This window comes from Oncorhynchus nerka, linkage group LG18 (genome assembly GCF_034236695.1).
Source record: "Oncorhynchus nerka isolate Pitt River linkage group LG18, Oner_Uvic_2.0, whole genome shotgun sequence".
Classification (NCBI taxonomy): Eukaryota; Metazoa; Chordata; class Actinopteri; order Salmoniformes; family Salmonidae; genus Oncorhynchus; species Oncorhynchus nerka.
Genome location: NC_088413.1, coordinates 6,242,012 through 6,269,060, shown reverse-complemented (window position 1 = coordinate 6,269,060; position 27,049 = coordinate 6,242,012). Strand labels below are relative to the sequence as shown.

The window sequence follows — 27,049 nt, the reverse complement described above, 5'->3', positions numbered from 1 at the left end:
CCTAACCCCTAGACAGTACAAAACACATACATCACCCATGTCACACCTGACCTAACCCCTAGACAGTACAAAACACATACATCACCCATGTCACACCCTGACCTAACCCCTAGACAGTACAAAAACACATACATCACCCATGTCACACCCTGACCTAACCCTAGACAGTACAAAAACACATACATCACCCATGTCACACCCTGACCTAACCCCCTAGACAGTACAAAAACACATACATCACCCATGTCACACCCTGACCTAACCCCTAGACAGTACAAAAACACATACATCACCCATGTCACACCCTGACCTAACCCCTAGACAGTACAAAAACACATACATCACCCATGTCACACCCTGACCTAACCCCTAGACAGTACAAAAACACATACATCACCCATGTCACACCCTGACCTAACCCCTAGACAGTACAAAAACACATACATCACCCATGTCACACCCTGACCTAACCCCTAGACAGTACAAAAACACATTCATCACCCATGTCACACCCTGACCTAACCCCTAGACAGTACAAAAACACATACATCACCCATGTCACACCCTGACCTAACCCCTAGACAGTACAAAAACACATACATCACCCATGTCACACCCTGACCTAACCCCTAGACAGTACAAAAACACATACATCACCCATGTCACACCCTGACCTAACCCCTAGACAGTACAAAAACACATACATCACCCATGTCACACCCCTGACCTAACCCTAGACAGTACAAAAACACATTCATCACCCATGTCACACCCTGACCTAACCCCTAGACAGTACAAAAACACATACATCACCCATGTCACACCCTGACCTAACCCCTAGACAGTACAAAAACACATACATCACCCATGTCACACCCTGACCTAACCCCTAGACAGTACAAAAACACATACATCACCCATGTCACACCCTGACCTAACCCCTAGACAGTACAAAAACACATTCATCACCCATGTCACACCTGACCTAACCCCTAGACAGTACAAAAACACATACATCACCCATGTCACACCCTGACCTAACCCCTAGACAGTACAAAAACACATACATCACCCATGTCACACCCTGACCTAACCCTAGACAGTACAAAAACACATACATCACCCATGTCACACCTGACCTAACCCTAGACAGTACAAAAACACATACATCACCCATGTCACACCCTGACCTAACCCCTAGACAGTACAAAAACACATACATCACCCATGTCACACACCTGACCTAACCCCTAGACAGTACAAAAACACATACATCACCCATGTCACACCCTGACCTAACCCCTAGACAGTACAAAAACACATACATCACCCATGTCACACCCTGACCTAACCCCTAGACAGTACAAAAACACATTCATCACCCATGTCACACCCTGACCTAACCCCTAGACAGTACAAAAACACATACATCACCCATGTCACACCCTGACCTAACCCCTAGACAGTACAAAAACACATACATCACCCATGTCACACCCTGACCTAACCCCTAGACAGTACAAAACACATACATCACCCATGTCACACCCTGACCTAACCCTAGACAGTACAAAAACACATACATCACCCATGTCACACCTGACCTAACCCCTAGACAGTACAAAAACACATACATCACCCATGTCACACCCTGACCTAACCCCTAGACAGTACAAAAACACATACATCACCCATGTCACACCCTGACCTAACCCCTAGACAGTACAAAAACACATACATCACCCATGTCACACCCTGACCTAACCCCTAGACATATACACTGCCCACCCATCCTCCCTTCCCGATACACATAACACCAGGGTGCCGACAGAGAGGCCTTGCCTCGCTTCTAGTCCTTAGGAAACTGTGCAGCATTTTATTTTATTTTTAAACATTTTTTTTTTTAATTGTTTTATTTCTTACATTGTTAGCCCAGAAAATCTGAAGTGTTATTACATACAGCCGGGAAGAACTAGTGGATATTTGAGCGGCAGAAACTGCACCTTAACCTACGCTGCTCTGACATCACTCATCCATATAGTTATATTCATATATTATTACTTAGATGTGTGTTTTATTTATTTGTTGTGGAATTGTTCAGAATATATGTATTACATCAGGAGAGAAGTGGCCAATGAGACGCCACCGTGACAGAGAGGGAGGGCTGTCCGAGGGACATAACAGACCAATTAGACGTCTCCGTGACAGAGAGGGAGGGCTGTCCGAGGGACATATAACAGACCAATTAGAACCCACCGTGACAGAGAGGGAGGGCTGTCCGAGGGACATAACAGACCAATTAGACCCCACCGTGACAGAGAGGGAGGGACATAACAGACCAATTAGACGTCTCCGTGACAGAGAGGGAGGGCTGTCCGAGGGACATAACAGACCAATTAGACCCCACCGTGACAGAGAGGGAGGGACATAACAGACCAATTAGACCCCACCGTGACAGAGGGAGGGCTGTCCGAGGGACATAACAGACCAATTAGACCCCATCGTGACAGAGAGGGAGGGCTGTCCGAGGAACATAACAGCACAGCCCCATCAAGGAAGGAAATGTCCAATAAGCAGCCACACCGGCGCCCAATCGGTCTCCTCAAAGGCATTGGAACACAGGGTCTGGTGGGAATCACTCTTAGAATTAGAATCACTGTCTATGTATTCCAGAACACAAGGCACGTGTTGTTCTAGAACATGTTGACGACTCGACACAATACACCTTTTAGTTCCACTGAGACACAATACACCTTTTAGTTCCACTGAGAGACAATACACCTTTTAGTTCCACTGAGAGACAATACACCTTTTAGTTCCACTGAGAGACAATACACCTTTTAGTTCCACTGAGACACAATACACCTTTTAGTTCCACTGAGAGACAATACACCTTTTAGTTCCACTGAGACACAATACACATTTTAGTTCCACTGAGAGACAATACACCTTTTAGTTCCACTGAGAGACAATACACCGTTTAGTTCCACTGAGACACAATACACCTTTTAGTTCCACTGAGAGACAATACACCTTTTAGTTCCACTGAGAGACAATACACCTTTTAGTTCCACTGAGACACAATACACCTTTTAGTTCCACTGAGACACAATACACCTTTTAGTTCCACTGAGACACAATACACCTTTTAGTTCCACTGAGAGACAATGTCTGAAGAAAGGAACATGACAAACACAGCTGTGTCTCTTCAAGTGTTTCAGTATGTTTCTTTATTCTCATCTTATCACTGCTCTTCAGAGCCACACACACACACACACACACACACACACACACACACACACACACACACACACCAGGGAAAGCAATTAGCCAGAATGATATGGTATACTTCTTATGTAAGCCTTTGGTTTTAAATACGTAGCATAGGTAGCTAAACTAGCCCGACTTTGCTGCTTGGACACAACTAAGTCCTGTAAGTGGTCTAAGCATTGAAATACATGCTAAAACAGTTTGCTAAACCAACTAGCCCAGTCTTCTCAGGGCGTTTGTGTTAAAGGCAAACAGAAGCGTATAACTTTTTAAATCCATGTGTTAAGTGTAGCGCGACCCCTCCACACACACACACACACACACACACACACACACACACACACACACACACACACACACACACGTGTAACGTTGGTTATGTGATATTTGCACTATGCGCTCCGGTTGGCGCGTCGCCATTTGACACATTGACAAGTCGCGCTTACTTTTAATTCCTGAAAATCTTATTGGTGAACGATTACGGTGGAAAACATTTAAAAAGACTGCTACATTATTTTTTAAATGTTGGGAGACATGTAATACATGTAGTATTAGTTGGTTGCTTCGTAGACCTACCTGCGACTGGGGACGGCTTCCGCAACGCGACCCAACGAGTCTTCCACTGCAAAGAAACGTCAAAGCAAATACATCAAACAGTCAAATCCACGCGTTATTGTATTAACGGTTAACTTCCGGGAAACGTTTGAAGATGTCATTTTAAAAGTGATAAGAACCTTTTTCCCATCTCTGAATTTAACTTGTCCTTCCACTACAACTGTATCCGGCATCTTCTGACATAGCTCAGAACAGCTGACTCTGTGTGTGTGTGTGTGTGTGTGTGTGTGTGTGTGCGCGCACCCGCTGCCCGGTCCAATTCCTGACAGTTGGGGTCACTTTCAAAATAACTTTTTAACGGACCACCCCCCAACCTGCGGCGGCCCTCACACACACCACTCTACCCCTCCAGAAAACACGCCACTCACGCGGGGAAAGGGGCCAGCCACCCACGGAGGGGCCAGCAGACTAGTTGTTAGCTAGTGTCAAGGGTGATTGTTTACAATGTCGCCAATGAAATGAAAGCTACATAGTAAGCATAGCTTTCACTAAGCTCATAGGGTTATCATGCTTTTAAAGACCAGGGGTGGCCTGGGACCAGATGTCGACCTTGGAATTTATAACACACCCATTTTTAGCCAAATAATTATAATTTTGGGCAAAAAAAACCCAAAAGAAAGTTAGACAGAACCACTGGGCTACATATAGACCAGCCCATCTGGTATTTGCCAGAAATGCCAGAAGGTCAGTCCGCCCCTGTCTTAGACCACAGAGATGCCTGTTCTACTCATTCGGATTCTACAGCTAGACAGGGATATATACTGATATAGCCTACTGTCTTTTTGTCAATGGCGCCTTCTTAATCCAACTGGGCTAAAAACTGGTTGAATCAACGTTGTTTCAAACACAAAACATCGACGTGAAGATGTGGAAAACTGATAGGATGAAGAAAAAGTCGTCAACATGAGGGGATGTTGTCTTTTTTTTCATCCAATTTACATGGAGACATTTTTTGTTGAATTCACGTTAATGGACAACCAGATGTAAATCCAAACAAGCCTTCCCCCAGGACGATGCAGCTCTATAGTCCCCCAGGACGATGCAGCTCTATAGTCCCCCAGGACGATGCAGCTCTATAGTCCCCCAGGACGATGCAGCTCTATAGTCCCCCAGGACGATGCAGCTCTATAGTCCCCCAGGACGATGCTGCTCTATAGTCCCCCAGGACGATGCAGCTCTATAGTCTCCCAGGACGATGCAGATCTATAGTCCCCCAGGATGATGCAGCTCTATAGTCCCCCAGGACGATGCAGCTCTATAGTCCCCCAGGACGATGCAGCTCTATAGTCCCCCAGGATGATGCAGATCTATAGTCCCCCAGGACGATGCAGCTCTATAGTCCCCCAGGACGATGCAGCTCTATAGTCCCCCAGGACGATGCAGCTCTATAGTCCCCCAGGACGATGCAGCTCTATAGTCCCCCAGGACGATGCTGCTCTATAGTCCCCCAGGACGATGCAGCTCTATAGTCTCCCAGGACGATGCAGCTCTATAGTCCCCCAGGACGATGCAGCTCTATAGTCCCCCAGGACGATGCAGATCTATAGTCCCCCAAGACGATGCAGCTCTATAGTCCCCCAGGATGATGCAGCTCTATAGTCCCCCAGGACGATGCAGCTCTATAGTCCCCCAGGATGATGCAGATCTATAGTCCCCCAGGACGATGCAGCTCTATAGTCCCCAGGACGATGCAGCTCTATAGTCCCCCGGACGATGCAGCTCTATAGTCCCCCAGGACGATGCAGCTCTATAGTCCCCCAGGGACGATGCAGCTCTATAGTCCCCTACGATTTAATTGTGGGACGAGAGATAGATCGGAGATAGATATATAGTCCCTCTATGATTTAATTATTTAATTGTGGGACGGAGATAGATCTATAGTCCCCTATGATTTAATTATTTAATTGTGGGACGGAGATAGATCTATAGTCCCCCTATGATTTAATTGTGGGACGGAGATAGATCTATAGTCCCCTAATTGTTAATCATAGTTGTGGGACGGAGATAGATCTATAGTCCCCCTATGATTTAATTATATAATTGTGGGACGGAGATAGATCTATAGTCCCCCTATGATTTAATTATATAATTGTGGGACGGAGATAGATCTATAGTCCCCCTATGATTTAATTATTTAATTGTGGGACGGAGATAGATCTATAGTCCCCCTATGATTTAATTGTGGGACGGAGATAGATCTATAGTCCCCTATGATTTAATTATTTAATTGTGGGACGGAGATAGATCTATAGTCCCCCTATGATTTAATTGTGGGACGGAGATAGAACTATAGTCCCCCCTATGATTTAATTGTGGGACGGAGATAGATCTATAGTCCCCCTATGATTTAATTATTTAATTGTGGGACGGAGATAGATCTATAGTCCCCCCTATGATTTAATTGTGGGACGGAGATAGATCTATAGTCCCCCTATGATTTAATTATTTAATTGTGGGACGGAGATAGATCTATAGTCCCCCTATGATTTAATTATATAATTGTGGGACGGAGATAGAACTATAGTCCCCCCTATGATTTAATTGTGGGACGGAGATAGATCTATAGTCCCCCTATGATTTAATTATTTAATTGTGGGACGGAGATAGATCTATAGTTTATTATTTAATTGTGGGAGTCCCCCTATGATTTAATTGTGGGACGGAGATAGATCTATAGTCCCCTATGATTTAATTATTTAATTGTGGGACGGAGATAGATCTATAGTCCCCTATGATTTAATTGTGGGACGGAGATAGATCTATAGTCCCCCTATGATTTAATTGTGTGGGAGTCCCCTATGATTTAATTATTTAATTGTGGGGAGATAGATCTATAGTCCCCCTATGATTTAATTATTTAATTGTGGGACGGAGATAGATCTATAGTCCCCTATGATTTAATTATTTAATTGTGGGACGGAGATAGATCTATAGTCCCCTATGATTTAATAATTGTGGGACGGAGATAGATCTATATTGGGACGGAGATTTAATTGTGGGACGGAGATAGATCTATAGTCCCCCTATGATTTAATTTAATTGTATTCTAATTGATTTAATTGTGGGACGGAGATAGATCTATAGTCCCCCTATGATTTAATTATTTAATTGTGGGACGGAGATAGATCTATAGTCCCCCGGAGATAGATCTATAGTATGATTTAATTATTTAATTGTGGGACGGAGATAGATCTATAGTCCCCCTATGATTTAATTGTGGGACGGAGATAGATCTATAGTCCCCCTATGATTTAATTATTTAATTGTGGGACGGAGATAGATCTATAGTCCCCCTATGATTTAATTATTTAATTGTGGGACGGAGATAGATCTATAGTCCCCCTATAGTCCCCCTATGATTTAATTTAATTGTGGGACGGAGATAGATCTATAGTCCCCCTATGATTTAATTATTTAATTGTGGGACGGAGATAGATCTATAGTCCCCCTATGATTTAATTGTGGGACGGAGATAGATCTATAGTCCCCCTATGATTTAATTGTGGGACGGAGATAGATCTATAGTCCCCCTATGATTTAATTATTTAATTGTGGGACGGAGATAGATCTATAGTCCCCCTATGATTTAATTATTTAATTGTGGGACGGAGATAGATCTATAGTCCCCCTATGATTTAATTGTGGGACGGAGATAGAACTATAGTCCCCCCTATGATTTAATTGTGGGACGGAGATAGATCTATAGTCCCCCTATGATTTAATTATTTAATTGTGGGACGGAGATAGATCTATAGTCCCCCTATGATTTAATTGTGGGACGGAGATAGATCTATAGTCCCCCTATGATTTAATTGTGGGACGGAGATAGATATATCTGGGACGGAGATAGTCCCCCTATGATTTAATTGTGGGACGGAGATAGATCTATAGTCCCCTATGATTTAATTGTGGGACGGAGATAGATCTATAGAGAATTGTGGGACGGAGATCTATAGTCCCCCTATGATTTAATTATTGTGGGACGGAGATAATCTATAGTCCCCTATGATTTAAATTATTTAATTGGGACGGAGATAGATCTATAGTCCCCCTATGATTTAATTGGGACGGAGATAGATCTATTGATTTAATTGTGGGACAATTATTTAATTGTGGGAGATAGATCTATAGTCCCCCTATGATTTAATTTAATTGTGGGACGGAGATAGATCTATGGGACGGAGATAGATCTATAGTCCTCCTATTATTTAATTGTGGGACGGAGATAGATCTATAGTCCCCCTATGATTTAATTGTGGGACGGAGATAGATCTATAGTCCCCCTATGATTTAATTATTTAATTGTGGGACGGAGATAGATCTATAGTCCCCCTATGATTTAATTGTGGGACGGAGATAGATCTATAGTCCCCCTATGATTTAATTATTTAATTGTGGGACGGAGATAGATCTATAGTCCCCCTATGATTTAATTATTTAATTGTGGGACGGAGATAGATCTATAGTCCCCCTATGATTTAATTGTGGGACGGAGATAGATCTATAGTCCCCCTATGATTTAATTATTTAATTGTGGGACGGAGATAGATCTATAGTCCTCCTATGATTTCATTTAATTGTGGGACGGAGATAGATCTATAGTCCCCCTATGATTTAATTATTTAATTGTGGGACGGAGATAGATCTATAGTCCCCCTATGATTTAATTGTGGGACGGAGATAGATCTATAGTCCCCTATGATTTAATTTTAATTGTGGGACGGAGATAGATCTATAGTCCCCCTATGATTATTTAATTGTGGGACGGAGATAGATCTATAGTCCCCCTATGATTTAATTATTTAATTGTGGGACGGAGATAGATCTATAGTCCCCTATGATTTAATTATATAATTGTGGGACGGAGATAGATCTATAGTCCCCTATGATTTAATTTTAATTGTGGGACGGAGATAGATCTATAGTCCCCCTATGATTTAATTATTTAATTGTGATTTAATTATTTAATTGTGGGACGGAGATAGATCTATAGTCCCCCTATGATTTAATTATATAATTGTGGGACGGAGATAGATCTATAGTCCCCCTATGATTTAATTTAATTGTGGGACGGAGATAGATCTATAGTCCCCCTATGATTTAATTGTGGGACGGAGATAGATCTATAGTCCCCTATGATTTAATTATTTAATTTGGGACGGAGATAGATCTATAGTCCCCTATGATTTAATTTTAATTGTGGGACGGAGATAGATCTATAGTCCCCTATGATTTAATTATTTAATTGTGGGACGGAGATAGATCTATAGTCCCCCTATGATTTAATTATTTAATTGTGGGACGGAGATAGATCTATAGTCCCCTATGATTTAATTTTAATTGTGGGACGGAGATAGATCTATAGTCCCCCTATGATTTAATTATTTAATTGTGGGACGGAGATAGATCTATAGTCCCCTAATTATTTAATTGTGGGACGGAGATAGAGATCTATAGTCCCCCTATGATTTAATTGTGGGACGGAGATAGATCTATAGTCCCCCTATGATTTAATTATTTAATTGTGGGACGGAGATAGATCTATAGTCCCCCTATGATTTAATTGTGGGACGGAGATAGATCTATAGTCCCCCCTATGATTTAATTGTGGGACGGAGATAGATCTATAGTCCCCCTATGATTTAATTATTTAATTGTGGGACGGAGATAGATCTATAGTCCCCCTATGATTTAATTGTGGGACGGAGATAGATCTATAGTCCCCCTATGATTTAATTATATAATTGTGGGACGGAGATAGATCTATAGTCCCCTGGGACGGAGATGATTTAATTATATAATTGTGGGACGGAGATAGATCTATAGTCCCCCTATGATTTATGATTTAATTGTGGGACGGAGATAGATCTATAGTCCCCCTATGATTTAATTATTTAATTGTGGGACGGAGATAGATCTATAGTCCCCTATGATTTAATTGTGGGACGGAGATAGATCTATAGTCCCCTATGATTAATTATTAATTGTGGGACGGAGATAGATCTATAGTCCCCCTATGATTTAATTATATAATTGTGGGACGGAGATAGATCTATAGTCCCCCTATGATTTAATTATTTAATTGTGGGACGGAGATAGATCTATAGTCCCCCTATGATTTAATTATTTAATTGTGGGACGGAGATAGATCTATAGTCCCCCTATGATTTAATTTTGTGGGACGGAGATAGATCTATAGTCCCCTATGATTTAATTATTTAATTGTGGGACGGAGATAGATCTATAGTCCCCTATGATTTAATTATTTAATTGTGGGACGGAGATAGATCTATAGTCCCCCTATGATTTAATTGTGGGACGGAGATAGATCTATAGTCCCCCTATGATTTAATTATTTAATTGTGGGACGGAGATAGATCTATAGTCCCCCTATGATTTAATTGTGGGACGGAGATAGATCTATAGTCCCCCTATGATTTAATTGTGGGACGGAGATAGATCTATAGTCCCCCTATGATTTAATTATTTAATTGTGGGACGGAGATAGATCTATAGTCCCCTATGATTTAATTATTTAATTGTGGGACGGAGATAGATCTATAGTCCCCCTATGATTTAATTATTTAATTGTGGGACGGAGATAGATCTATAGTCCCCCTATGATTTAATTATTTAATTGTGGGACGGAGATAGAGATAGATCTATAGTCCCCCTATGATTTAATTATTAATTGTGGGACGGAGATAGATCTATAGTCCCCTATTATTTAATTGTGAGATAGATCTATAGTCCCCTATGATTTAATTGTGGGACGGAGATAGATCTATAGTCCCCCTATGATTTAATTATTTAATTGTGGGACGGAGATAGATCTATAGTCCCCCTATGATTTAATTATTTAATTGTGGGACGGAGATAGATCTATAGTCCCCCTATGATTTAATTGTGGGACTATAGAGATAGATCTATAGTCCCCCTGGGACGGAGATAGATCTATATTTAATTGTGGGACGGAGATAGATCTATAGTCCCCCTATGATTTAATTGTGGGACGGAGATAGATCTATAGTCCCCCTATGATTTAATTGTGGGACGGAGATAGATCTATAGTCCCCCTATGATTTAATTATTTATAATTGTGGGACGGAGATAGATCTATAGTCCCCTATTATTTAATTGTGGGACGGAGATAGATCTATAGTCCCCTATGATTTAATTGTGGAGATAGATCTATAGAGATTGTGGGACGGAGATAGATCTCTAGTCCCCTATTATTTAATTGTGGGACGGAGATAGATCTATAGTCCCCTATGATTTAATTAATTGTGGGACAGAGATAGATCTATAGTCCCCTATGATTTAATTATTTAATTGTGGGACGGAGATAGATCTATAGTCCCCCTGGGACGGAGATAGATGATTTAATTGTGGGACGGAGATAGATCTATAGTCCCCTATGATTTAATTATTTAATTGTGGGACGGAGATAGATCTATAGTCGGAGATAGATCCCCTATGATTTAATTATTTAATTGTGGGACGGAGATAGATCTATAGTCCCCCTATGATTTAATTGTGGGACGGAGATAGATCTATAGTCCCCTATGATTTAATTATTTAATTGTGGGACGGAGATAGATCTATAGTCCCCTATGATTTAATTATTTAATGGACGGAGATAGATCTATAGTCCCCCTATGATTTAATTGTGGGACGGAGATAGATATGGGATTGGAGATAGATCTATAGTCCCCCTATGATTTAATTGTGGGACGGAGATAGATCTATAGTCCCCCTATGATTTAATATATAATGGGACGGAGATAGATCTATAGTCCTATGATTTAATTATTTAATTGTGGGACGGAGATAGATCTATAGTCCCCCTATGATTTAATTGTGGGACGGAGATAGATCTATAGTCCCCCTATGATTTAATTGTGGGACGGAGATAGATCTATAGTCCCCCTATGATTTAATTATTTAATTGTGGGACGGAGATAGATCTATAGTCCCCCTATGATTTAATTGTGGGACGGAGATAGATCTATAGTCCCCCTATGATTTAATTGTGGGACGGAGATAGATCTATAGTCCCCCTATGATTTAATTGTGGGACGGAGATAGATCTATAGTCCCCCTATGATTTAATTGTGGGACGGAGATAGATCTATAGTCCCCCTATGATTTAATTGTGGGACGGAGATAGATCTCTAGTCCTCCTATTATTTAATTGTGGGACGGAGATAGATCTATAGTCCCCCTATGATTTAATTATTTAATTGTGGGACGGAGATAGATCTATAGGATTTAATTGTGGGACAGAGATAGATCTATAGTCCCCCTATGATTTAATTGTGGGACGGAGATAGATCTATAGTCCCCCTATGATTTAATTGTGGGACGGAGATAGATCTATAGTCCCCCTATGATTTAATTATTTAATTGTGGGACGGAGATAGATCTATAGTCCCCCTATGATTTAATTATTTAATTGTGGGACGGAGATAGATCTATAGTCCCCTATGATTTAATTGTGGGACGGAGATAGATCTAAGTTGTGATTTAATTATTTAATTGTGGGACGGAGATAGATCTATAGTCCCCCTATGATTTAATTATTTAATTGTGGGACGGAGATAGATCTATAGTCCCCCTATGATTTAATTGTGGGACGGAGATAGATCTATAGTCCCCCTATGATTTAATTGTGGGACGGAGATAGATCTATAGTCCCCTATGATTTGATTTTAATTGTGGGACGGAGATAGAGTCCCCCTATGATTATTTAATTGTGGGACGGAGATAGATCTATCCCCTATGATTTAATTGTGGGACGGAGATAGATCTATAGGAGATAGATCTATAGTCCCCTATGATTTAATTGTGGGACGGAGATAGATCTATAGTCCCCCTATGATTTAATTGTGGGACGGAGATAGATCTATAGTCCCCCTATGATTTAATTATTTAATTGTGGGACGGAGATAGATCTATAGTCCCCTATGATTTAATTGTGGGACGGAGATAGATATAGTATAGTCCTCCTATTATTTAATTGTGGGACGGAGATAGATCTATAGTCCCCTATGATTTAATTATTTAATTGTGGGACGGAGATAGATCTATAGATCTGGGACGGAGATAGTCCCCCTATGATTTAATTATATAATTGTGGGACGGAGATAGATCTATAGTCCTCCTATGATTTAATTGTGGGACGGAGATAGATCTATAGTCCCCTATGATTTAATTATTTAATTGTGGGACGGAGATAGATCTATAGTCCCCTATGATTTAATTGTGGGACGGAGATAGATCTATAGTCCTCCTATGATTTAATTTATAATTGTGGGACGGAGATAGATCTATAGTCCCCTATTATTTAATTATTAATTGTGGGACGGAGATAGATCTATAGTCCCCTATGATTTAATTGTGGGACGGAGATAGATCTATAGTCCCCTCCTATTATTTAATTGTGGGACGGAGATAGATCTATAGTCCCCTATGATTTAATTATTTAATTGTGGGACGGAGATAGATCTATAGTCCCCTATGATTTAATTGTGGGACGGAGATAGATCTATTTAGTCCTCTATTTATTTAATTGTGGGACGGAGATAGATCTATAGTCCCCCTATGATTTAATTATTTAATTGTGGGACGGAGATAGATCTATAGTCCCCCTAATGGGAGATAGATCTATAGTCCTTATTTAATTGTGGGACGGAGATAGATCTATAGTCCCCCGGAGATAGATTAATTATTATTTAATTGTGGGACGGAGATAGATCTATAGTCCCCTATGATTTAATTGTGGGACGGAGATAGATCTATAGTCCGACCTATGATTTAATTATATAATTGTGGGACGGAGATAGATCTATAGTCCCCCTATGATTTAATTGTGGGACGGAGATAGATCTATAGTCCTCCTATGATTTAATTATATAATTGTGGGACGGAGATAGATCTATAGTCCCCCTATTATTTAATTATATAATTGTGGGACGGAGATAGATCTATAGTCCCCCTATGATTTAATTATTTAATTGTGGGACGGAGATAGATCTATAGTCCTCCTATGATTTAATTGTGGGACGGAGATAGATCTATAGTCCCCCTATGATTTAATTATATAATTGTGGGACGGAGATAGATCTATAGTCCCCCTATGATTTAATTATATAATTGTGGGACGGAGATAGATCTATAGTCCTCCTATGATTTAATTGTGGGACGGAGATAGATCTATAGTCCTCCTATGATTTAATTATATAATTGTGGGACGGAGATAGATCTATAGTCCTCCTATGATTTAATTATATAAGTCCCCCTATGTGGGACGGAGATAGATCTATAGTCCCCCTATGATTTAATGGGACGGAGATAGATCTATATAATTGTGGGACGGAGATAGATCTATAGTCCGACCTATGATTTAATTATATAATTGTGGGACGGAGATAGATCTATAGTCCCCCTATGATTTAATTATATAATTGTGGGACGGAGATAGATCTATAGTCCCCCTATGATTTAATTATATAATTGTGGGACGGAGATAGATCTATAGTCCCCCTATGATTTAATTATATAATTGTGGGACGGAGATAGATCTATAGTCCCCCTATGATTTAATTGTGGGACGGAGATAGATCTATAGTCCCCTATGATTTAATTATATAATTGTGGGACGGAGATAGATCTATAGTCCCCCTATGATTTAATTATATAATTGTGGGACGGAGATAGATCTATAGTCCCCCTATGATTTAATTGTGGGACGGAGATAGATCTATAGTCCCTCTATGATATAATTATATAATTGTGGGACGGAGATAGATCTATAGTTCCCCTATGATTTAATTGTGGGACGGAGATAGATCTATAGTCCCCCTATGATATAATTATATAATTGTGGGACGGAGATAGATCTATAGTCCCCCTATGATTTAATTATATAATTGTGGGACGGAGATAGATCTATAGTCCCCCTATGATTTAATTGTGGGACGGAGATAGATCTATAGTCCCTCTATGATTTAATTATTTAATTGTGGGACGGAGATAGATCTATAGTCCCCCTATGATTTAATTGTGGGACGGAGATAGATCTATAGTCCCCCTATGATTTAATTGTGGGACGGAGATAGATCTATAGTCCCTCTATGATTTAATTGTGGGACGGAGATAGATCTATAGTCCCCCTATGATATAATTATATAATTGTGGGACGGAGATAGATCTATAGTCCCCCTATGATTTAATTGTGGGACGGAGATAGATCTATAGCCCCCCTATTAGTAGCTGCTGCTATAGAAACAGATAATGATCCTAATAAACCCCAGGAAGAGAAGCTGCTGCTTTAGAAACAGATAATGATCCTAATAAACCCCAGGAAGAGTAGCTGCTGCTATAGAAACAGATAATGATCCTAATAAACCCCAGGAAGAGTAGCTGCTGCTATAGAAACAGATAATGATCCTAATAAACCCCAGGAAGAGTAGCTGCTGCTATAGAAACAGATAATGATCCTAATAAACCCCAGGAAGAGTAGCTGCTGCTATAGAAACAGATAATGATCCTAATAAACCCCAGGAAGAGTAGCTGTTGCTATAGAAACAGATAATGATCGTAATAAACCCCAGGAAGAGTAGCTGCTGCTATAGAAACAGATAATGATCCTAATAAACCCCAGGAAGAGTAGCTGTTGCTATAGAAACAGATAATGATCCTAATAAACCCCAGGAAGAGTAGCTGTTGCTATAGAAACAGATAATGATCCTAATAAACCCCAGGAAGAGTAGCTGCTGCTATAGACACAGATAATGATCCTAATACACCCCAGGAAGAGTAGCTGCTGCTATAGAAACAGATAATGGGGATCCTAATAAACCCCAGGAAGAGTAGCTGTTGATATAGAAACAGATAATGATCCTAATAAACCCCAGGAAGAGTAGCTGCTGCTATAGAAACAGATAATGATCCTAATAAACCCCAGGAAGAGTAGCTGCTGCTATAGAAACAGATAATGATCCTAATAAACCCCAGGAAGAGTAGCTGCTGCTATAGAAACAGATAATGATCCTAATAAACCCCAGGAAGAGAAGCTGCTGCTATAGAAACAGATAATGATCCTAATAAACCCCAGGAAGAGTAGCTGCTGCTATAGAAACAGATAATGATCCTAATAAACCCCAGGAAGAGTAGCTGCTGCTATAGAAACAGATAATGATCCTAATAAACCCCAGGAAGAGTAGCTGCTGCTATAGAAACAGATAATGATCCTAATAAACCCCAGGAAGAGAAGCTGCTGCTATAGAAACAGATAATGATCCTAATAAACTCCAGGAAGAGTAGCTGTTGCTATAGAAACAGATAATGATCCTAATAAACCCCAGGAGGAGTAGCTGCTGCTATAGAAACAGATCATGATCCTAATAAACCCCAGGAAGAGAAGCTGCTGCTATAGAAACAGATAATGATCCTAATAAACCCCAGGAAGAGTAGCTGCTGCTATAGAAACAGATAATGATCCTAATAAACCCCAGGAAGAGTAGCTGTTGCTATAGAAACAGATCATGATCCTAATAAACCCCAGGAAGAGTAGCTGTTGCTATAGAAACAGATCATGATCCTAATAAACTCCAGGAAGAGTAGCTGTTGCTATAGAAACAGATAATGATCCTAATAAACCCCAGGAAGAGTAGCTGCTGCTATAGAAACAGATCATGATCCTAATAAACCCCAGGAAGAGTAGCTGTTGCTATAGAAACAGATCATGATCCTAATAAACCCCAGGAAGAGAAGCTGCTGCTATAGAAACAGATAATGATCCTAATAAACCCCAGGAAGAGTAGCTGCTGCTATAGAAACAGATAATGATCCTAATAAACCCCAGGAAGAGAAGCTGCTGCTATAGAAACAGATCATGATCCTAATAAACTCCAGGAAGAGAAGCTGCTGCTATAGAAACAGATCATGATCCTAATAAACCCCAGGAAGAGTAGCTGCTGCTATAGAAACAGATCATGATCCTAATAAACCCCAGGAAGAGAAGCTGCTGCTATAGAAACAGATAATGATCCTAATAAACCCCAGGAAGAGTAGCTGCTGCTATAGAAACAGATAATGATCCTAATAAACCCCAGGAAGAGTAGCTGCTGCTATAGAAACAGATCATGATCCTAATAAACCCCAGGAAGAGTAGCTGTTGCTATAGAAACAGATCATGATCCTAATAAACCCCAGGAAGAGTAGCTGTTGCTATAGAAACAGATCATGATCCTAATAAACCCCAGGAAGAGTAGCTGCTGCTATAGAAACAGATCATGATCCTAATAAACCCCAGGAAGAGTAGCTGTTGCTATAGAAACAGATCATGATCCTAATAAACCCCAGGAAGAGTAGCTGTTGCTATAGAAACAGATCATGATCCTAATAAACCCCAGGAAGAGTAGCTGTTGCTATAGAAACAGATCATGATCCTAATAAACCCCAGGAAGAGTAGCTGCTGCTATAGAAACAGATCATGATCCTAATAAACTATAGGAAGAGTAGCTGTTGCTATAGAAACAGATCATGATCCTAATAAACTCCAGGAAGAGTAGCTGTTGCTATAGAAACAGATCATGATCCTAATAAACTATAGGAAGAGTAGCTGCTGCTATAGAAACAGATCATGATCCTAATAAACCCCAGGAAGAGTAGCTGTTGCTATAGAAACAGATCATGATCCTAATAAACCCCAGGAAGAGAAGCTGCTGCTATAGAAACAGATCATGATCCTAATAAACTCCAGGAAGAGTAGCTGTTGCTATAGAAACAGATCATGATCCTAATAAACCCCAGGAAGAGAAGCTGCTGCTATAGAAACAGATCATGATCCTAATAAACTCCAGGAAGAGTAGCTGCTGCTATAGAAACAGATAATGATCCTAATAAACCCCAGGAAGAGTAGCTGTTGCTATAGAAACAGATCATGATCCTAATAAACCCCAGGAAGAGAAGCTGTTGCTATAGAAACAGATCATGATCCTAATAAACCCCAGGAAGAGAAGCTGTTGCTATAGAAACAGATCATGATCCTAATAAACCCCAGGAAGAGAAGCTGTTGCTATAGAAACAGATCATGATCCTAATAAACTATAGGAAGAGAAGCTGTTGCTATAGAAACAGATCATGATCCTAATAAACCCCAGGAAGAGAAGCTGTTGCTATAGAAACAGATAATGATCCTAATAAACCCCAGGTAGAGTAGCTGTTGCTATAGAAACAGATAATGATCCTAATAAACCCCAGGAAGAGTAGCTGCTGCTATAGAAACAGATAATGATCCTAATAAACCCCAGGAAGAGTAGCTGCTGCTATAGAAACAGATAATGATCCTAATAAACCCCAGGAAGAGTAGCTGCTGCTATAGAAACAGATAATGATCCTAATAAACCCCAGGAAGAGTAGCTGCTGCTATAGAAACAGATAATGATCCTAATAAACCCCAGGAAGAGTAGCTGTTGCTATAGAAACAGATCATGATCCTAATAAACCCCAGGTAGAGTAGCTGCTGCTATAGAAACAGATCATGATCCTAATAAACCCCAGGTAGAGTAGCTGTTGCTATAGAAACAGATCATGATCCTAATAAACCCCAGGTAGAGTAGCTGTTGCTATAGAAACAGATCATGATCCTAATAAACCCCAGGTAGAGTAGCTGCTGCTATAGAAACAGATCATGATCCTAATAAACCCCAGGAAGAGTAGCTGTTGCTATAGAAACAGATAATGATCCTAATAAACCCCAGGTAGAGTAGCTGTTGCTATAGAAACAGATCATGATCCTAATAAACCCCAGGTAGAGTAGCTGTTGCTATAGAAACAGATCATGGTCCTAATAAACCCCAGGTAGAGTAGCTGCTGCTATAGAAACAGATCATGATCCTAATAAACCCCAGGAAGAGTAGCTGTTGCTATAGAAACAGATCATGATCCTAATAAACCCCAGGAGGAGTAGCTGTTGCTATAGAAACAGATCATGATCCTAATAAACCCCAGGAGGAGTAGCTGCTGCTATAGAAACAGATAATGATCCTAATAAACCCCAGGAAGAGTAGCTGCTGCTATAGAAACAGATAATGATCCTAATAAACCCCAGGAAGAGAAGCTGTTGCTATAGAAACAGATAATGATCCTAATAAACCCCAGGAAGAGTAGCTGTTGCTATAGAAACAGATCATGATCCTAATAAACCCCAGGAAGAGTAGCTGTTGCTATAGAAACAGATAATGATCCTAATAAACCCCAGGTAGAGTAGCTGTTGCTATAGAAACAGATCATGATCCTAATAAACCCCAGGAGGAGTAGCTGCTGCTATAGAAACAGATAATGATCCTAATAAACTCCAGGAAGAGTAGCTGCTGCTATAGAAACAGATAATGATCCTAATAAACCACAGGAGGAGTAGCTGCTGCTATAGAAACAGATAATGATCCTAATAAACTCCAGGAAGAGAAGCTGTTGCTATAGAAACAGATCATGATCCTAATAAACTCCAGGAAGAGTAGCTGTTGCTATAGAAACAGATCATGATCCTAATAAACTCCAGGAAGAGTAGCTGTTGCTATAGAAACAGATCATGATCCTAATAAACCCCAGGAAGAGAAGCTGTTGCTATAGAAACAGATAATGATCCTAATAAACCCCAGGAAGAGTAGCTGCTGCTATAGAAACAGATAATGATCCTAATAAACCCCAGGAAGAGTAGCTGTTGCTATAGAAACAGATCATGATCCTAATAAACCCCAGGTAGAGTAGCTGCTGCTATAGAAACAGATCATGATCCTAATAAACTCCAGGAAGAGTAGCTGTTGCTATAGAAACAGATCATGATCCTAATAAACCCCAGGAAGAGTAGCTGTTGCTATAGAAACAGATAATGATCCTAATAAACCCCAGGAAGAGTAGCTGCTGCTATAGAAACAGATAATGATCCTAATAAACCCCAGGAAGAGTAGCTGCTGCTATAGAAACAGATAATGATCCTAATAAACCCCAGGAAGAGTAGCTGTTGCTATAGAAACAGATCATGATCCTAATAAACCCCAGGTAGAGTAGCTGCTGCTATAGAAACAGATCATGATCCTAATAAACCCCAGGTAGAGTAGCTGTTGCTATAGAAACAGATCATGATCCTAATAAACCCCAGGTAGAGTAGCTGTTGCTATAGAAACAGATCATGATCCTAATAAACCCCAGGTAGAGTAGCTGCTGCTATAGAAACAGATCATGATCCTAATAAACCCCAGGAAGAGTAGCTGTTGCTATAGAAACAGATAATGATCCTAATAAACCCCAGGTAGAGTAGCTGTTGCTATAGAAACAGATCATGATCCTAATAAACCCCAGGTAGAGTAGCTGTTGCTATAGAAACAGATCATGGTCCTAATAAACCCCAGGTAGAGTAGCTGCTGCTATAGAAACAGATCATGATCCTAATAAACCCCAGGAAGAGTAGCTGTTGCTATAGAAACAGATCATGATCCTAATAAACCCCAGGAGGAGTAGCTGTTGCTATAGAAACAGATCATGATCCTAATAAACCCCAGGAGGAGTAGCTGCTGCTATAGAAACAGATAATGATCCTAATAAACCCCAGGAAGAGTAGCTGCTGCTATAGAAACAGATAATGATCCTAATAAACCCCAGGAAGAGAAGCTGTTGCTATAGAAACAGATAATGATCCTAATAAACCCCAGGAAGAGTAGCTGTTGCTATAGAAACAGATCATGATCCTAATAAACCCCAGGAAGAGTAGCTGTTGCTATAGAAACAGATAATGATCCTAATAAACCCCAGGTAGAGTAGCTGTTGCTATAGAAACAGATCATGATCCTAATAAACCCCAGGAGGAGTAGCTGCTGCTATAGAAACAGATAATGATCCTAATAAACTCCAGGAAGAGTAGCTGCTGCTATAGAAACAGATAATGATCCTAATAAACCACAGGAGGAGTAGCTGCTGCTATAGAAACAGATAATGATCCTAATAAACTCCAGGAAGAGAAGCTGTTGCTATAGAAACAGATCATGATCCTAATAAACTCCAGGAAGAGTAGCTGTTGCTATAGAAACAGATCATGATCCTAATAAACTCCAGGAAGAGTAGCTGTTGCTATAGAAACAGATCATGATCCTAATAAACCCCAGGAAGAGAAGCTGTTGCTATAGAAACAGATCATGATCCTAATAAACCCCAGGAAGAGTAGCTGCTGCTATAGAAACAGATAATGATCCTAATAAACTATAAGAAGAGTAGCTGTTGCTATAGAAACAGATCATGATCCTAATAAACCCCAGGAAGAGTAGCTGTTGCTATAGAAACAGATCATGATCCTAATAAACTATAGGAAGAGTAGCTGTTGCTATAGAAACAGATCATGATCCTAATAAACCCCAGGAAGAGTAGCTGCTGCTATAGAAACAGATAATGATCCTAATAAACCCCAGGAAGAGTAGCTGTTGCTATAGAAACAGATAATGATCCTAATAAACCCCAGGAAGAGTAGCTGCTGCTATAGAAACAGATAATGATCCTAATAAACTCCAGGAAGAGTAGCTGCTGCTATAGAAACAGATAATGATCCTAATAAACCCCAGGAAGAGTAGCTGTTGCTATAGAAACAGATAATGATCCTAATAAACCCCAGGAAGAGTAGCTGCTGCTATAGAAACAGATCATGATCCTAATAAACTCCAGGAAGAGTAGCTGCTGCTATAGAAACAGATAATGATCCTAATAAACCCCAGGAAGAGTAGCTGTTGCTATAGAAACAGATAATGATCCTAATAAACCCCAGGAAGAGTAGCTGTTGCTATAGAAACAGATAATGATCCTAATAGACCCCAGGAAGAGTAGCTGTTGCTATAGAAACAGATCATGATCCTAATAAACCCCAGGAAGAGTAGCTGTTGCTATAGAAACAGATCATGATCCTAATAAACCCCAGGAAGAGTAGCTGTTGCTATAGAAACAGATAATGATCCTAATAAACCCCAGGAAGAGTAGCTGTTGCTATAGAAACAGATCATGATCCTAATAAACCCCAGGAAGAGTAGCTGTTGCTATAGAAACAGATCATGATCCTAATAAACCCCAGGAAGAGTAGCTGTTGCTATAGAAACAGATAATGATCCTAATAAACCCCAGGAAGAGTAGCTGTTGCTATAGAAACAGATAATGATCCTAATAGACCCCAGGAAGAGTAGCTGTTGCTATAGAAACAGATCATGATCCTAATAAACCCCAGGAAGAGTAGCTGTTGCTATAGAAACAGATCATGATCCTAATAAACCCCAGGAAGAGTAGCTGTTGCTATAGAAACAGATAATGATCCTAATAAACCCCAGGAAGAGTAGCTGTTGCTATAGAAACAGATCATGATCCTAATAAACCCCAGGAAGAGTAGCTGTTGCTATAGAAACAGATCATGATCCTAATAAACCCCAGGAAGAGTAGCTGTTGCTATAGAAACAGATAATGATCCTAATAAACCCCAGGAAGAGTAGCTGCTGCTATAGAAACAGATAATGATCCTAATAAACCCCAGGAAGAGTAGCTGCTGCTATAGAAACAGATAATGATCCTAATAAACCCCAGGAAGAGTAGCTGTTGCTATAGAAACAGATCATGATCCTAATAAACCCCAGGTAGAGTAGCTGCTGCTATAGAAACAGATCATGATCCTAATAAACCCCAGGTAGAGTAGCTGTTGCTATAGAAACAGATCATGATCCTAATAAACCCCAGGTAGAGTAGCTGTTGCTATAGAAACAGATCATGATCCTAATAAACCCCAGGTAGAGTAGCTGCTGCTATAGAAACAGATCATGATCCTAATAAACCCCAGGAAGAGTAGCTGTTGCTATAGAAACAGATAATGATCCTAATAAACCCCAGGTAGAGTAGCTGTTGCTATAGAAACAGATCATGATCCTAATAAACCCCAGGTAGAGTAGCTGTTGCTATAGAAACAGATCATGGTCCTAATAAACCTCAGGTAGAGTAGCTGCTGCTATAGAAACAGATCATGATCCTAATAAACCCCAGGAAGAGTAGCTGTTGCTATAGAAACAGATCATGATCCTAATAAACCCCAGGAGGAGTAGCTGTTGCTATAGAAACAGATCATGATCCTAATAAACCCCAGGAGGAGTAGCTGCTGCTATAGAAACAGATAATGATCCTAATAAACCCCAGGAAGAGTAGCTGCTGCTATAGAAACAGATAATGATCCTAATAAACCCCAGGAAGAGAAGCTGTTGCTATAGAAACAGATAATGATCCTAATAAACCCCAGGAAGAGAAGCTGTTGCTATAGAAACAGATCATGATCCTAATAAACCCCAGGAAGAGTAGCTGTTGCTATAGAAACAGATAATGATCCTAATAAACCCCAGGAAGAGAAGCTGTTGCTATAGAAACAGATAATGATCCTAATAAACCCCAGGAAGAGTAGCTGTTGCTATAGAAACAGATCATGATCCTAATAAACCCCAGGAAGAGTAGCTGTTGCTATAGAAACAGATCATGATCCTAATAAACCCCAGGAAGAGTAGCTGTTGCTATAGAAACAGATAATGATCCTAATAAACCCCAGGAAAGAGCTGCTGCTATAGAAACAGATAATGATCCTAATAAACCCCAGGAAGAGTAGCTGCTGCTATAGAAACAGATAATGATCCTAATAAACCCCAGGAAGAGTAGCTGTTGCTATAGAAACAGATCATGATCCTAATAAACCCCAGGTAGAGTAGCTGCTGCTATAGAAACAGATCATGATCCTAATAAACCCCAGGTAGAGTAGCTGTTGCTATAGAAACAGATCATGATCCTAATAAACCCCAGGTAGAGTAGCTGTTGCTATAGAAACAGATCATGATCCTAATAAACCCCAGGTAGAGTAGCTGCTGCTATAGAAACAGATCATGATCCTAATAAACCCCAGGAAGAGTAGCTGCTGCTATAGAAACAGATAATGATCCTAATAAACCCCAGGTAGAGTAGCTGTTGCTATAGAAACAGATCATGATCCTAATAAACCCCAGGTAGAGTAGCTGTTGCTATAGAAACAGATCATGGTCCTAATAAACCTCAGGTAGAGTAGCTGCTGCTATAGAAACAGATCATGATCCTAATAAACCCCAGGAAGAGTAGCTGTTGCTATAGAAACAGATCATGATCCTAATAAACCCCAGGAGGAGTAGCTGTTGCTATAGAAACAGATCATGATCCTAATAAACCCCAGGAGGAGTAGCTGCTGCTATAGAAACAGATAATGATCCTAATAAACCCCAGGAAGAGTAGCTGCTGCTATAGAAACAGATAATGATCCTAATAAACCCCAGGAAGAGAAGCTGTTGCTATAGAAACAGATAATGATCCTAATAAACCCCAGGAAGAGAAGCTGTTGCTATAGAAACAGATCATGATCCTAATAAACCCCAGGAAGAGTAGCTGTTGCTATAGAAACAGATAATGATCCTAATAAACCCCAGGAAGAGAAGCTGTTGCTATAGAAACAGATAATGATCCTAATAAACCCCAGGAAGAGTAGCTGTTGCTATAGAAACAGATCATGATCCTAATAAACCCCAGGAGGAGTAGCTGCTGCTATAGAAACAGATAATGATCCTAATAAACCCCAGGAAGAGAAGCTGTTGCTATAGAAACAGATAATGATCCTAATAAACCCCAGGAAGAGAAGCTGTTGCTATAGAAACAGATAATGATCCTAATAAACCCCAGGAAGAGAAGCTGTTGCTATAGAAACAGATAATGATCCTAATAAACCCCAGGAAGAGAAGCTGTTGCTATAGAAACAGATCATGATCCTAATAAACCCCAGGAAGAGTAGCTGTTGCTATAGAAACAGATCATGATCCTAATAAACCCCAGGTAGAGTAGCTGTTGCTATAGAAACAGATCATGGTCCTAATAAACCCCAGGTAGAGTAGCTGCTGCTATAGAAACAGATCATGATCCTAATAAACCCCAGGAAGAGTAGCTGTTGCTATAGAAACAGATCATGATCCTAATAAACCCCAGGAGGAGTAGCTGTTGCTATAGAAACAGATCATGATCCTAATAAACCCCAGGAGGAGTAGCTGCTGCTATAGAAACAGATAATGATCCTAATAAACCCCAGGAAGAGTAGCTGCTGCTATAGAAACAGATAATGATCCTAATAAACCCCAGGAAGAGAAGCTGTTGCTATAGAAACAGATAATGATCCTAATAAACCCCAGGAAGAGTAGCTGTTGCTATAGAAACAGATCATGATCCTAATAAACCCCAGGAAGAGTAGCTGTTGCTATAGAAACAGATAATGATCCTAATAAACCCCAGGTAGAGTAGCTGTTGCTATAGAAACAGATCATGATCCTAATAAACCCCAGGAGGAGTAGCTGCTGCTATAGAAACAGATAATGATCCTAATAAACTCCAGGAAGAGTAGCTGCTGCTATAGAAACAGATAATGATCCTAATAAACCACAGGAGGAGTAGCTGCTGCTATAGAAACAGATAATGATCCTAATAAACTCCAGGAAGAGAAGCTGTTGCTATAGCAACAGATCATGATCCTAATAAACTCCAGGAAGAGTAGCTGTTGCTATAGAAACAGATCATGATCCTAATAAACTCCAGGAAGAGTAGCTGTTGCTATAGAAACAGATCATGATCCTAATAAACCCCAGGAAGAGAAGCTGTTGCTATAGAAACAGATCATGATCCTAATAAACCCCAGGAAGAGTAGCTGCTGCTATAGAAACAGATAATGATCCTAATAAACTATAGGAAGAGTAGCTGTTGCTATAGAAACAGATCATGATCCTAATAAACCCCAGGAAGAGTAGCTGTTGCTATAGAAACAGATCATGATCCTAATAAACTATAGGAAGAGTAGCTGTTGCTATAGAAACAGATCATGATCCTAATAAACCCCAGGAAGAGTAGCTGCTGCTATAGAAACAGATAATGATCCTAATAAACCCCAGGAAGAGTAGCTGTTGCTATAGAAACAGATAATGATCCTAATAAACCCCAGGAAGAGTAGCTGCTGCTATAGAAACAGATAATGATCCTAATAAACTCCAGGAAGAGTAGCTGCTGCTATAGAAACAGATAATGATCCTAATAAACCCCAGGAAGAGTAGCTGTTGCTATAGAAACAGATAATGATCCTAATAAACCCCAGGAAGAGTAGCTGCTGCTATAGAAACAGATCATGATCCTAATAAACTCCAGGAAGAGTAGCTGCTGCTATAGAAACAGATAATGATCCTAATAAACCCCAGGAAGAGTAGCTGTTGCTATAGAAACAGATAATGATCCTAATAAACCCCAGGAAGAGTAGCTGTTGCTATAGAAACAGATAATGATCCTAATAGACCCCAGGAAGAGTAGCTGTTGCTATAGAAACAGATCATGATCCTAATAAACCCCAGGAAGAGTAGCTGTTGCTATAGAAACAGATCATGATCCTAATAAACCCCAGGAAGAGTAGCTGTTGCTATAGAAACAGATAATGATCCTAATAAACCCCAGGAAGAGTAGCTGTTGCTATAGAAACAGATCATGATCCTAATAAACCCCAGGAAGAGTAGCTGTTGCTATAGAAACAGATCATGATCCTAATAAACCCCAGGAAGAGTAGCTGTTGCTATAGAAACAGATAATGATCCTAATAAACCCCAGGAAGAGTAGCTGTTGCTATAGAAACAGATAATGATCCTAATAGACCCCAGGAAGAGTAGCTGTTGCTATAGAAACAGATCATGATCCTAATAAACCCCAGGAAGAGTAGCTGTTGCTATAGAAACAGATCATGATCCTAATAAACCCCAGGAAGAGTAGCTGTTGCTATAGAAACAGATAATGATCCTAATAAACCCCAGGAAGAGTAGCTGTTGCTATAGAAACAGATCATGATCCTAATAAACCCCAGGAAGAGTAGCTGTTGCTATAGAAACAGATCATGATCCTAATAAACCCCAGGAAGAGTAGCTGTTGCTATAGAAACAGATAAGGATCCTAATAAACCCCAGGAAGAGTAGCTGCTGCTATAGAAACAGATCATGATCCTAATAAACCCCAGGAAGAGTAGCTGTTGCTATAGAAACAGATAATGATCCTAATAAACCCC

The 27,049-nt window shown here is 40.1% G+C and overlaps 1 protein-coding gene across 1 annotated transcript in view; it reads right to left on the bottom strand.

Moving 5' to 3' along the window:
- The window catches only part of LOC115120349 (protein Dok-7-like), a 58,712-nt gene extending 54,627 nt beyond the window's left edge, over positions 1-4,085 (bottom strand). The window contains exons 1-2 of the mRNA XM_065004507.1: positions 4,005-4,085; positions 3,847-3,892 (exon numbers count right to left, since the gene is read on the bottom strand). Coding sequence (XP_064860579.1) covers positions 3,847-3,892; positions 4,005-4,058 — 100 coding nt within the window. The 5' untranslated portion in view covers positions 4,059-4,085. The remainder of the gene's footprint in view (positions 1-3,846; positions 3,893-4,004) is intronic.
- Positions 4,086-27,049: the final 22,964 nt, after the last annotated feature.